General features: G+C 40.9%; 1 protein-coding gene across 2 annotated transcripts; it reads left to right on the top strand.

The window, feature by feature from the left end:
- The first annotated feature begins 258 nt into the window (after positions 1–258).
- Positions 259–14,105, top strand: ccar1 (cell division cycle and apoptosis regulator 1). Of its 2 annotated transcripts, none has more exons than XM_028423246.1 (26): positions 259–301; positions 1,410–1,570; positions 1,772–1,950; positions 2,069–2,173; positions 2,496–2,528; positions 2,737–2,933; positions 3,029–3,155; positions 3,763–3,879; positions 5,272–5,464; positions 5,581–5,725; positions 5,843–5,998; positions 6,119–6,344; positions 6,531–6,644; positions 6,946–7,112; positions 7,949–8,159; positions 9,303–9,386; positions 9,469–9,657; positions 9,737–9,928; positions 10,024–10,254; positions 10,346–10,472; positions 10,643–10,731; positions 10,813–10,953; positions 11,079–11,199; positions 11,304–11,486; positions 11,811–12,016; positions 12,464–14,105. In XM_028423246.1, the coding sequence occupies exons 2-26, from the start codon at positions 1,459–1,461 to the stop codon at positions 12,542–12,544; spliced, it is 3,726 nt and encodes a 1,241-aa protein (XP_028279047.1). In that variant the 5' UTR covers positions 259–301; positions 1,410–1,458; the 3' UTR covers positions 12,545–14,105. The 2 variants fall into 2 exon arrangements, with proteins under 2 accessions (XP_028279047.1, XP_028279048.1); XM_028423247.1 differs by having other exon boundaries at positions 5,846–5,998.
- The last annotated feature ends 58 nt before the right edge of the window (positions 14,106–14,163 follow it).

A 14,163-nucleotide genomic window follows, 5' to 3' on the forward strand; every position in this document is an offset into this window, starting at 1 on the left:
TCTTGTGTTTCATGAATAAAATGAATGTGTGAACTATAAAAACATTTACAAATAAAATCAAAATATTAAAATACAAAAAAGAATAGATACATTTACATTGACTAATGTAACAGGAGTTCTATCAGTAAATACATGAAAGTAAATGATAGCCCTCTGTGGAACTAAACCGTTCCTGATTCCATTCTCTAAAGGCATGAACCACTCCATATGAACGCTGGCCCATTCCGGAGCAAGGATCAGCGTTCCCTACTGCGCAGGCGTAGTTCTTGTCCACATTCGGCCGGTGCAGGGGGGGACAGAGGTAAGCACTGTTGACGATGTCTTAATCAAAACCTTGCTGCTACAGTAATTAATATATAATGCAAATTTAAATGCAGTTATTATTGCATGCAAGAAAGGTGCCACCGCAGGGCTACAGGTGATTTTTGTTTTGTTCTTTTTAAAACATCGGTCATTGACTGCTAACTGCCAAAGCCAGCGAGCGTTCATTCGGGCCTCATTCTCGATAACAAAACTAGCACGAGGCTAATCTAGCAACAAAGCTAGCGACTTAAAATGCTAAAGTGTTAGCGGTGTATATAAAGCTATATCGGCGTTACTGCAGCAACGATACGTTTTAATATAACTGCAAAATATGTTTTGTCAGTACTGTTACAAGAGCTTAATAAAGTTACAGAACAGAGCTTGGGTCAGCTGGTTTTGACCACAACAGCAATAGCATTAGCATGCGGGACAAATGTTAAATGTTAGCGAGCTAGCTAACTGCTTACGCTAGCATACTGTCAGTCAAGTGGCTAACGTTAGCCAGACTGCCACTGTGCCCGTCGAGGTTGCTGTGTCAGCAGTTACTGATAGATAACAAGGATAAATTGAGTCCGTACGTATGAGCTGTTATTTTCCCCCGAAGTACTACTTCTCCAGTTGTTTTTGACACCTCCTCGTGTTGGCATGAAGGCTTTTAATTGTACTTAAACATCAGTACAGTAAGCTAAGTGTTGTATTTGTGTATTCAGTGTAAACAGTCCTGCGGTACTAGCGCTTGAGTTGTCATTTTCACATATGGTGTCCTGGTTTTCTCGATACGGTTTAAACGATATTTTAATCCTCGCTGTTCCCTTGTCATTTTTTGCCACTGTATCATTACAGTGTTTCTGTTCTATTGTGTTCTATTCTATTCCTCTAGTCTTTTAAAATTGGTTGATGTCTGTCCACCACTGTTTGCACATCAGATTGCCCTTTGGGCTTTGTTAAGATACACAAGTATTTCTGTGAAACCTGCGTTGCAAGGAAATAGCATGAGTTACAGGCAGTGTATCAGAATCAGAATTCCTTTATTTATCCCAGAGGGGAAATTTGGCTTCTTAAGATTCTTTCTAGTGTGTTTAATTTTTGATTTGTTTATGTTCCAGTGACAGCATTGCCCTGGCGAGCAGAGAGTGCCCTGAACCTAAATGAGTCATGGCCCAATTTGGGGGACAGAAGAATCCACCGTGGGCGACTCAGTTTGCTGCCACAGCAGTGTCCCAACCAGGCCACACAGGACAGTCTCTTGACCTCAACAGCCTCCACTGTGAGTATAGTTAAGCAGAAGGGCTAGGTTGTGTCATTGTCTTTTTCAGACGATGATCAATAAGACTCATTGTACTCTTTTACCTCTCTGAGTCTTACACTTGCCACACCAGAAACTTTGATATCCTAATCTCTTCCAACGATCTTCACTCAGTGCATTGTCTACATTTGCTAAAATGTGATTTTTGTTTTGGCTTTGCAGCTCTTGGAGTACAGCAGCCATCTCTCCTGGGAGCATCTCCCTCGGTTTACTCCCAGCAGTCAGCCTTGGCTGCAGCTTCTCTCAGCAACCAGTCTGCTGCTGCAAACTATCAGCTGTCTCAGCAAACTGCTGCTCTGCAACAGCAAGCAGCAGCAGCTGCTGCTGCAGCACTACAGCAGGTCAGTTTCATTCAAGTAGTCCTAAGCCAAGTCAGCAATCTATGCATGTTGCTCTGGTTACATGTTACAGTCTTCTAATCATATATTATTTCTACCATGTCCTCTGAAATGTCAATAGTCTCAAATCAATACAGCACTCCAGCAGTATCAGCAGCAGCAACAACAGCAGCAACAGCCACCCCAACAACCCCCTCAACAGCAACTGTACAATGTACCTCATCAGGTGACTCATAAGACCTTTTCCTGTATTTATATAAAATAGAAAACAGGATTACTGTGTGGACTGTCTTGTTTGAATCTTTATAATTTTACATGTTTGTCATAATTCAGTTATGAATGTTTAGTAAGAGCAAAGCATTTCTTTCCTTGTCTGTGTGGAAGCTGTGTAAGGTAACCTTAAATAAGAGAGTCTATTAATAGACACACACATCCATCGGCAGTAGAATATTATTGAAGACACATGTATCAAGACAACAAAATTATATAAATATAATGATAAATATATAAATATAAATATTGTATTTGTCTCTATTCTTACTTTGAAGCTTCCACAGCCTCAGCAGGCACTGATATCTCAGGTAATGTGCAAAAATAACACTCCTACAAACCAGACACACACACCTACATCTGTTGTATGTTTTTATGCCTTTTAAATGGAAAGTCCAGATGTTTCTGTAACCAAACCAGGCCAAAGCATGTGGCATAAATGTTTTTTGTGGCGTCAAATTTCCCATTGCAGTCTTGTTGTATTTTTCCCTGATTGTTTTTTTCTATCCTGACCTTCAGCCCCCTGTGGCTTTGCCCACCAGCCTGAGTCTGTCTAACCCCCAGCAGACAGCGCAGATTACTGTGTCGTACCCAACGCCACGTTCAAGCCACCAACAACAGACACAGCCACAGAAGCAGCGAGTCTTCACTGGTGTCGTCAGCAAACTACATGACACTTTTGGCTTTGTAGATGAAGATGTGTTCTTTCAGTTGAGGTGAGGGGGCAACAACTCTTGTGCAAGTTTGTTGTGTACACTACAAAAGTAGTTTCACCCTATTTTTCTGGTTCTCTGAATGCTTTTTTTGACAGTGCTGTGAAGGGAAAAACTCCCCAGGTGGGTGACAGAGTCCTAGTGGAAGCTGTGTACAACCCTAATATGCCGTTCAAGTGGAATGCCCAGCGCATCCAGACCTTACCTCAGCTAGCAAATCAGTCGGTGAGAACATTCAGATGGTGCCTTTGATTATTTTGAGCACAGTAATATGATTTGGGGATTTATGTGTGTATTAGTATCGACATTACTGTTGGCTCTTTGTTGTTGTTGTTAGATATTCTTCTAATCACAATCAATTCAGCGTCAGTGTTTTACTACATTCATCCATGGTGTTAATTTACAAAGTGTCTTCCATAGTTACCATATATTAATATCATCATGTTAGTTTGAATAAAGCTGATTGAAGTAGGTCAAAATTTGAACAAAGATGTAATAATGGCTTCAGTCTGGTAGGTAAAACACAGGATGTATTATTTGTATCTTGTCTAGTCAGATTTTTTTCTGTGCTTGTCTGTTTGCTCCGGTTCATTTTTCTTCATTGACTTGTCTGAGTAAACTTTGCAGACTGTCCTCTGGCACAGAAGTTATGTGGTGAAATAACAGCATATTTATTTATATAGCTCAAAGTGGGTATCCACAGGTTTATTTTTTTACCCACACTGAAGGGAGTCCTGAGTTATTTACCTGTTTACATTTTCGCTTTTAAATTTGATCTTGTATTTGTGCCTCCTTGTTTTTTATTTACTGTTGTGTTTTCAATCCCTCCTAGCATCAGCAGCAGCCTCAGCCTTTACCTCAAGCTTCCCCACAGCTCGGCAACCTTTACAGTGAACCAGGGATGCAGCTGCGCTACTCAGACATGCACTCTACGGACAACAGACAAAATGTAACCCCCTAGCTCTAAATCACACACTTCTTTTCTTATTTCTCCCTATTCAGTTTCTTTATTAGATGTGTTTCTTTGCCTCCTGAATTCCTTGGTTAACCTCTTCATGGTTAACTACAACCACAACTCCATCTTTTCTTAACTGCAGTTTTGCTTGTTCTTTTAGTTTTGCTGTTGCTGCCACATGGATATATTCATATTTTTGTAGTGGGTTACGACTATAGATTTTCTTATTTTCATTCCTTTTACAGACAGACTATTTCTTTATATCGGTATGAATATAGTTCTTCCACAAGACTCGTATTTTGTTATATGTATAAAACAAATTGCTTTAGAATTCCAAGTCAAAAAATGTTACTGCAGAAAAGATTTGAGCCAGATAAAATTAATGTTTTAACACATTTTCAGTAATTCTACCATGAAATTAATTGAGCTCAAATAATATAAGATTCTGAAATTACTGGTTAAAGATACTGATTAGATTTTACTGGATTTTCTTATACAAAATATTTTCTTGTTAATGTATTTGGATTGAACCACAAAGCAGTATCTTGCTTATTGATTCAGTGCTTTACCACTCAGTTACACATGTGCAGTTTTAATAATGGTTTTTATAGCTGAATAGTGTGTATCTCTAAATGTAATATTGTGTCAGTCATATTTCCTTTGAGAAAAATCCAGATCTGAACTGGTAATGCTTTGTGACTGTTCTGACAACAGTCTTCATACCACTGCTAAAATGCTAAATAGAAAAGGAAATAAAATATTGCTTAAAAATGAAGAAGTATTTTAAAAAGACCTGAAAGCAACCATGAGTAAAAGGTAAAATACAGGTACTTTGATCTAAAATTAGACCTAAAATGGTCATACATTCTTGTAACCACTGGCTGTGGGTTGATGTTAATGGGGTCACCAAACATCACTGGTTTAACTTCTGCCCAAAAATAATTGTGTATTGTAAAGAAGGCGTTTCCAATAAATTAGTACAGACGCTACATTGTGAAATACGTAGCTACTTATATCCTTTCAGAATGTGTCTGAAACTAATTATTCTGGGGGTTTTTTTCTACTTAAAGTTAGAACAAAAACATTTTTTTCTCAGAACAGGTGAAAACCTGGATTATTACAAGGCAGACTCGGCTCAAGTGACGATCAGTTTTTCTTTAAGGATAACCTGTCAGGGCTCCTCTGATGAGATTTCTACACTTCTTTCATTCAAGCAGACATTCAGACCTTCTCCAAACTTCTTTCATTCAAGCAGCCGCTGACCAAGTTTTTGTCCAGGCTTATTGGTTGTGCAGCTATTAGCATGGTAATAATTGTTTTTGGGTCTGCATTTAAGCATTTACTCACCTTTCTGTGTTGTTCTTTTCTGTGTACACCTTTGTCTAGAGCCAGCCTCAACCTCCTAACATGATGAAGGCAGCTCCCACCATGCTTCAGTCACTACCTCCCCCAACCACCTTCAGTGTTCCAGCCCAGGCTCCCCCTCCATCACTTTTGCAGGCCCAGCTGTCTGCTGCTTCTCTGGCTCCTCTTCTCCAAAACCCTCCACAGCCTCTCCTACCACAGCCTCCACCCAAAGGTAAGATACTTACCACAGGTAGTATTTATGCAGCTGTTCTGGCACAACGTAGAACTTGAAATAGAGGCCATGTGATCTTTTTAACAAGCAGGTGCTTTGCATTATTTTCTGTCTAGAAGTGTTTCCTGGCGGTCTGCTTCAGCCTCCAGTAAGAATGATGCCACAGCCGCAGCCTGTTCGGCGTATCGAGCCTCCACCTCGGTTCCCCACTCGCAATGATCGAGGCCCTGAGCTCATCCTTAGGACAAAAGAAGAACGCAGGTGCTTACATTAAGAGTGTGCATTGAGCTGCTCTGTGTCTCTCTTTTCCCATAAATGCATCTTCTTATTACTTTGAGGACATTTTTTAAACAAGATTTTTTTAATTTATATTTTTAGTAGAGATAGAGACCGTGAGCGCAGGCGATCAAGAGAGCGCTCACCCACACGCAAACGCTCCAGAGATCGCTCACCAAGACGTGATCGTTCACCGAGACGGCCTCGCAGGGTGGTTCCTCGCTACACAGTCCAGTTTTCCAAGTTTAGCTTAGATGGGTAAATATAATATTTTCATTCTTTTCTGTGCATTTACTGTAGACACGGATCATAATGGAGCAGTGTAAACATTCTAGGGTAATACTCAACAGTATGTCCTGTGTTCACTGTGTTTTCTAGAACTAGTTGTGACATGATGGAGCTGAGAAGGCGCTACCAAAGCCTCTACATTCCCAGTGATTTTTTTGATGCTGTCTTCACCTGGGTGGATGCCTTTCCTATGACACGACCCTTTCAGTTTAGTAACGCCTGTAACTTCCACATTTTGCACAAAGAAGTGGATCCTCTAGTCAAGAACACAGCTGTTCTGGACCCTCCTGATGCCAACCACACCTACAGTGCTAAGGTTTGAATGTCAGACACAAAATGCATTGCTTTATGAACGTTCTTGAGCTATGGTTACTATTATCCAGGCTTTGAAACATTTTTACTTGGATGCTTTATGTCAAAGTTCAAATCCCTACGATGTCAGTTGATGTGAAGATATTTACAGTTACCATGGTTTTAAGATTGGTATTTTCATGTGTTTCAGGTGATGCTGCTGGCTAACCCCAGTATAGAGGAGCTCTATCACAAGTCCTGTGCTTTAGCAGAGGACCCACAGGATGTCAGAGACTCCTTCCAACATCCCGCTAGACTCATTAAGGTATGTCTAACCCCTTTTATGCTTTTACAGTGCACAGTAGCTGACTGATGTTAAGATCCAATTCCATTGCTGAGTACTCACAGCTTGGAGGTACTTTTTACTGGTGCTATTCCATTGTGAAAATGAACCCTCTGTGTTGGTTGTGGATGTTTTTATGAAATTTAACATGCTGCTGAACCTTTCTGTATCTTTTTCTTTTTCCTCTATTCTCCACACACCTTTATCCATATTATCATCTCCCATTTCCATCTAACCTGCTCTCTGTGGCTCTCCTTTGTGCCTGTCTGTCTTTCTCCTTCAGTTTTTGGTGGGCATGAGAGGTAAAGACGAGGCCATGGCCATTGGTGGTCACTGGTCTCCCTCTCTGGATGGAGCTGACCCAGAGAAGGATCCATCAGTCCTTATTAAGACAGCCATACGCTGTTGCAAGGCACTCACAGGCATAGACCTTAGTCTGTGCACTCAGTGGTAAGCACTGCTATTCTCATCAATGTTTTTTTTTTTTTTTTTTTTAGATCCATCTAATACTTTTACTAAATTTCCAAATTGAGTACCTATATTATGTTGCATTTTATACTAAATCTCTCTTCGACGTGTTGGGGTGACATTTTTGTTCCTCTTTATATTAATGATTATTGTGTTGTTAATTTGCAATCTATTATTTACTATTATTGTTTGTTGTGTTGTGCAATGTTCTTTTTGGCCTTTTGTGTGTTGTAGTCTTGGCGCTCTCTTTCTGTCACACTCTGTTCATATACATGCATTTCATTGTGATGAAAAACCCAAACGCATGGACTTGGTGGCTGGAAGCAGTAGCCTGGACCAGAAGACACTGCCATTACTTTGTTTATTTTATTATTTTTCTACTCTCTCTTGTTAAATATCTTACATATTTAACTGGCTTTCACTGTCCTGTTGATTCTGTCTCTCCTCGCACAACCCTAACGTAGTGCGTTAAGTGTATCCTAGGTTAAACGCAGAGCACTCATCCATAATTGGCTGACGCTATAATGAGGATGAATTTGGGAGTGTTGATTTATTTATTTTTTTTGTGGTTGTCTGTCAACTTTCTCAAAATGGCTGCCGTAACCTGTGACAACAGTTGGAGAGTTGGAGAGTTGCAGACTGGGTCCATTTGTCTATTCTGTGTGTTGGGAGAAAGGTCACTGCAATGATGTGTACAATCATTCAGTGATCTGATGGGAGGGAGTAGCTGTAGGAGGCTTGTCCTAGCAAGGCTTGCCTTTTATACTTTGCCCTGACCAGAATGTTTCTTTCCAATGCACCCTCTTCCTTTGCGACAGGTATCGTTTTGCAGAGATTCGCTATCATCGGCCGGAGGAGACACACAAGGGGCGGACAGTCCCTGCTCATGTGGAGACAGTGGTTTTGTTTCTTCCGGATGTTTGGCATTGTCTTCCTACCCGCTCAGAGTGGGAGGTGCTGTCACGCCGTCTACGGGAGCAGCTGGCTGAGAAGCTGTCGGCCGAGCGAAAGGAGGCGGATGGAGAACAGGCACTGAACCGCTAATCCCTCTCTTCTCATTTCCGCTTCTCACAGGAAGGCACAGGAATTACAAAAACAAACCCCAGATACACATCAGACACAAAGCACATCTCACCTCTCACGCACACAGATACGCACACAGGCATATTAATGTTCCACCAAACGTCACCTAGACTGCTTCTGTTTACTCCTTCACCTGTCCCCTTCTCCTCTGCTCCTCCATTCCTCCATCAGCACTCCCACCTTCCCTCACATCCAGCAGACACATACAGTGGAAGCAGTGAGACTAGGTTGTGTTCTGTAGGCAAGGTCGCAAATGGTAAAACAGCTTCCAGTTTCACAAAATGCCTCACAATTGGGTGCCAATCTGGTGTAATTATTCAAGTTAATGCTTTGATTTTTTTTTTGCATTGCTTTAAAAAGCACCTGCTTTCAATTTGGATGCTCACCAATGAGTTTGATCTCAATTTTAACCAGTGGTCCATTTTATACACTGGAACCCAGAGTTCTTGTTGCTGGAATCTGTGGAGTCACTTGCGTACAAATAATGTTTTGTTTGTAGAAATGTGTATTTTATGATTTTCACATCAATTTAATGTCATCTGACTTTGAAAACAGAACCTCCCCCAATCCTGCTTTTTGTCTGTTCTTGTTGTTGGATTATCATTTGGACAATATGTAGAATTTGGTTTTTCCAGGGCAGTTGTTTGGACACAAGGCTCCTATCTGACGTAGGTGTATACAACCTATTAAGGGGAATACCCCAGTCGTAGAGCATGGTAGGGCCTCCCTATCCTCACTCCGTTTGGAGACCAGCTTCAGTTCACCTGATGTACCTACACACCTTTTGGACACACCTCTCATTGATTTTTACCTTTTTTGTGTTCCACAGATTGATTGATTGGCAGCTGGGGGGCATTTCTGTTGTTTTTTTATAAGAGCTAGAGAGCTTCCCTGTGTATGCTTCAGTAGCAGTGGACTAAAACACAGTCGAGAGCTCACTAGGACCAGACAATGAAAGGCAGATGAGACGTTGCTTCTTGCACGGATCAACTTTAAGCTCACTAAGGCCACAAGTGGTGTGCTGACCGTTTCCTATCCCACTTCTCTCTCTCCCTCTGCCTGTCTCTATTTTAATGATTTCCTGTAAAGGAGGAAGAGGAGAAGGATGACGACGAGTCGAAGGATGTTAGTACTCCCACTCACTGGGCTAAACTTGACCCGAAATCAATGAAGGTGGGGTTCAAGAAAAAAGGGCTCAAAATTAGTAGCAGATGAAGAAAAGATTAAACAATAAATTATTTTTTCTTCCTTTTAGGTAAATGACCTGCGCAAGGAGCTGGATTGTCGCTCTCTAAGCTCTAAGGGGTTAAAGTCACAGCTAATTGCTCGCCTTACCAAGCAGCTGAAGGTGGAAGAGCAGGTGGAGGAGTCCAAGGAGCCTGAGAAACAAGAGAGCAAAGTTCCAGAGGAAGAGGAGCCAGCTCGCATCGAGGACGACAGAGAGGTAAAACTTGGCACTTCTTAATTACAGCTAACAACTCAGTTTTTATAGCATTATTGGTATTAAAAATATTTTTCGGTAGGAGGAAGAAAGGAAGAGGCAAGAGGAGCTGGAGCGTCAACGGAGAGAAAGGCGCTACATCCTCCCTGACGAGCCGACCGTCATTGTACACCCCAACTGGGCAGCCAAGAATGGCAAATTTGATTGTAGTGTTATGTCTCTGAGTGTGCTGCTGGATTACAGACTGGAAGACAACAAGGAGCACTCCTTCGAGGTGGGAACATTGTATGGTTCAAACACAAATCTCCACTACACATTTAGTACAGTGCTGTCTGACACATGTGTCTATCCTGGACCTCTTTTTTGCAGGTTTCCCTGTTTGCTGAGCTGTTTAATGAGATGCTGCAGAGAGATTTTGGCCACCGCATATATAAAGCTTTTGCTGCTCTTCCTGCCAAGGATGAGAAGAAGGAGAAGAAGGCCAAAATAGAGGCAGAAAAGAAAGAGGTTGAAAAGCGTGAAGTAAAGAAGGAGAAAGAAGAAGAAAATGAAGAACCAGCTGCCAAGAAGACTAAAGACGATGACGAGGAAAAGAGAAAGGCATGTATTTCAAACCTGTCTGTTTTATTCAGTGTATTATTTATGTAAAAATAAGGTGTGTTGTAATATTGCAACTTGTGTTTTTGCCCAGTACGAAGAGAAGTCGCTGAAAAAGGAAGAGTCTAGAGATGAGGAGGAAAATGAAGATGATGGCAGTACTGCTAATGACGAGTATGACCCTATGGAGGCTGAAGATGCAGATGATGATGAGGAAGATGGTATGATTATACTTTTTGACCCACAGTATAATGTGGTCAGTGATGAGAAACCATGCACCACGCTGAGCATGTGATGGATAACATTCCACAGTTTCTGAGACCTAAAGTTGGGAAAATGTTGAGATTTATTTAAGTACATGGGATAAAATCTAAATATTTCTGTTTCTTAGACAAAGATGACGACGACTCCAATGACAGAGACAGGAAAGACCGCAAGGATGACCGCAAGTCATCCAAGGAGAGGTCGTCTAAAGATAAGGTCAGTTATTTATTGTTGTAGCCCTGTTGTTATTGTATTAATAGTGTAGTTGTGTTTGTTGACATGTTGTTGTTACACCAGGAGAAGACTCAGATGGTCACACACAACAGGGAGCTGCTGATGGCGTTTGTCTACTTTGACCAGAGCCACTGTGGCTATTTGCTTGAGAGAGATCTGGAGGAGATCCTGTACACACTTGGACTGCATCTTTCTCGTGCTCAGGTGAACGCACACACACACAAACCTGATCACAGTCATGGTATGTTTGTGGATCTGTCTCACAAGTTGTTTTTTTTTTCCTAATGGTGTGTACGGTTGCAATAAAATCTTTGCCCATCTGTCTTCAGATAAAGAAGCTCTTGAATAAACCAGTGGTCAGAGAGTATTGTTACTACAGAAAACTGACAGACAAAGGAAAAGACGATCCCATTCCTTCCTATAATGAAGTCCTAATAGAAAACCTCATAGGTGAGCAGCTCCTCTTGTTTTTTAATAGTCATTTCAGCAGAACCTTTCAAATGTGCAATGAAGTTAAAACCTTATCTTATGAACATCCCTGTGTTTCTGTCAAGGCAACCGAGGACTACTTCCTGCTCCCAAAACTCGTGCTCAGACAGAGACCACTGAGTCTGGTAATCTGATCGTGTATAACGGGGCCATGGTCGACGTTGGCAGCATGATGCAGAAACTGGAGAAGAGTGAGAAAGCAAGAGAGGAGATAGAGCAGAAGCTCATGGTGCAGGATGCCAAAATGGGTATGGCTTGGATTGTACTGTAGAGCACATGTGGTCTTATTTATGAGTTGCAAGCTACACTCTGTGTCAGTAGTCCTTCAGGACAGTGATCTGACTCAATTTGAGCTTTGCTACATAGAGTCTCAGTCTCGCTTTATTCAGCAGTCTGTCATGTGATTTCTGATGAAACGTGGACTGGCACATTGCTTCCAGCTGCCGCATGCTGTGTGTGGCAGACATAAACTGTAAATTGTAAGGTTTTTTTGACTGGCTCTTCATAAAGTAAAAGCAACTCTAGTGGTACCTCATTGACCAACCTTCACTGTGACTTTGTGTCGTTTCTAGATGAAGATGCAAAGGTTAAAGCTCAGCTGGAACAGGCCAACAAAGTGCTGTCCAGGGAGCTGGAGGAAGTAAAAAGCATTCTCAGTCAAACCGAGCAGTCTCTGAAGACCGTGGAGGAGCAGAACACCATCTATCACGATCAGATGAGCAAGTCAGCCAACTCCTTGATGGCCACTGTCAAAGGGCTGCTGGCAGTGCTGAAACAGGTGCAGATCCATGTTTGATAACAATTTCAACAAAAAAACAACCTTACACTTTGGCCGTCAAGGGTCACCAGAGTAATCACATTTTTGTCAACAATTCAAAAAAGTACAATAATTATGTGAATAAACATTCTTATAGTAAAACAGCATCTCAGGCTTATTTTAAAATAATCATCGTCTGTATGCTTGACTGATGTAACCTAAGTGAAACACAATCCACACACTGTATACAATTTCAACTTATCACTGGAACCTGGCCACTTACAGCTCAATTGGTTTGCCATGTGTGAGCTGTACCAGCCAGTTCAGTGCTGGATTAATCATTTATATAATGAATGGTACTATAATGGTGCCTAAGTTTTCAGGGTGAATTTCAGACAGCAATAAAATGAATGTCATTGTTATTTTGAAGCATGAGCTTGAATCCTCTGACTCTTGTCTCTCTCTCAGGATCCAGGGGTAGACGAGTGTGCTGGTGAAGTGACTGGTGATCACATTCTGACATCTCAGACAAATGGCGCGGATGAATGACCCATTTCAAATAAATGAAGCTAATCTGTAAAACACAGATTATGTGAAATTGTAAATATACACTAAACAAATGTAATTTGTTTTATTTGAGCCCATTGTCTCCCAAGTATGTGTATAATTTAAGTCATTGATTCGTTTCTTCTTGTTAATTTGAGTTCCATTTGTTCCTGGGGAGTTTTCTTACTTAGAGTTAATTTTAACAACGACAAAGCTTTTAAGTGCTTGTTTTCAAAAGTTAAGCTCAGAAGCAACATTTGTTTTTGCCATCGCTTTAGCTTTGTTACGGCCAATAAAGTGCCACATTGTAGATTTCAATGCCAGTATGTGTGAGATATACTTGAGTTGATTTTGTTTTTCTAATGAGCAATAATGATGCTATTTATGTGCAAGAGAATTCATAAAAAACTATATTTAAAAGAAGCTAATTTTGGATAGAAGAGAGCATCCACATGGTTCAGACAGAAATTTCTCCTAAAAACATCTCTCTGCATTTCACAACAACAATTGTCTTCAAGAAGCGTTCAGTTTGTAGTTCCCTCTTTTTCTGCCGGACTTGCGGGTTTCTGCAGTTTTTTTTCCTAACACATGGCTATGCATGGTTCCGGCCTCTCTTGGACCTTTTCTCTGTCTGCATCTCGTGACTGTATCCACTGACTGCTGCGCTGACGGTTGCAGTGTTTCATGTGTTACTGTGACGAGTGCCTGTCATGTTTTCTGAAACGGGAAACTACACGTGAACCAAAAGTTAAGCTCAATGAATGTGTGTTCTGCTGAAGGAATGAACATGAACGTTTTTGAACTCCCATCTTGAGTGTTTGTTTGGATTGTTCTTAAAAAAGGCAGAGTTGCCTTTAAATGTGCTCCAAAGCAGGCAGTTTTATTTTTCTAATGGAAATGTACTCTATGGGTGTTTCGTGCAAGAGTTAAGTGGTCCATTTTAACACTACAGTGTTTCAGCTTTTTGCTTTTTTACTGTCCTTTCATAGAAGCCACTTTGACCTGCCACAGTAGAAATGGGTTTAGTTCATACATTCAATGATGACTCTGTTTATTTAATGCTGCAGTGAACGGATACAATCCAGTTATCTTTTACTCTAATATGTGGACATTTGATTTATGTTTGATTTACCTTTAGTTGTTAAATATCAATAATTTGACAAAGCAGTGCCGTTTGTAATCAGGTGTCCCACTGTTCACCACCAGGTGGCAGCAGAGTCCAGAGCTGCTGAATGACTGAATGAAATTGGATGTTGTGAATTAAATATCATTTAAACTGCCTCATATTAAGAAAACCTTTATTTTTGCCTTGCTTTCTTCCTGATACTGTTGTTTTTTTTTGGGTTCTAAAAATACGAAAGTATATTTTTGAATACAATTGAAGAGGACAATGAAGATATTGTACTTTTAATTGTGCTTTGGGCTGGTACCTGTCTTTAGAGGATGTGACTGTTCTGTGTGGATCCTTTCCCCTGCTTTCTTGTGTGACTGTCTTAATTTGTGAGTGTTGTTTTTTTGTTACCCATCTTGTGGTGGTAACCATTAAAAGATGGATCTCTTTGCAGCACTTCTTCCATGTTGTTGTATTTTGTGGTTATATGTTCAGGGGTGACGTTCCATCT

Source organism: Parambassis ranga, chromosome 15, assembly GCF_900634625.1.
Source record: "Parambassis ranga chromosome 15, fParRan2.1, whole genome shotgun sequence".
Taxonomy (NCBI): Eukaryota; Metazoa; Chordata; class Actinopteri; family Ambassidae; genus Parambassis; species Parambassis ranga.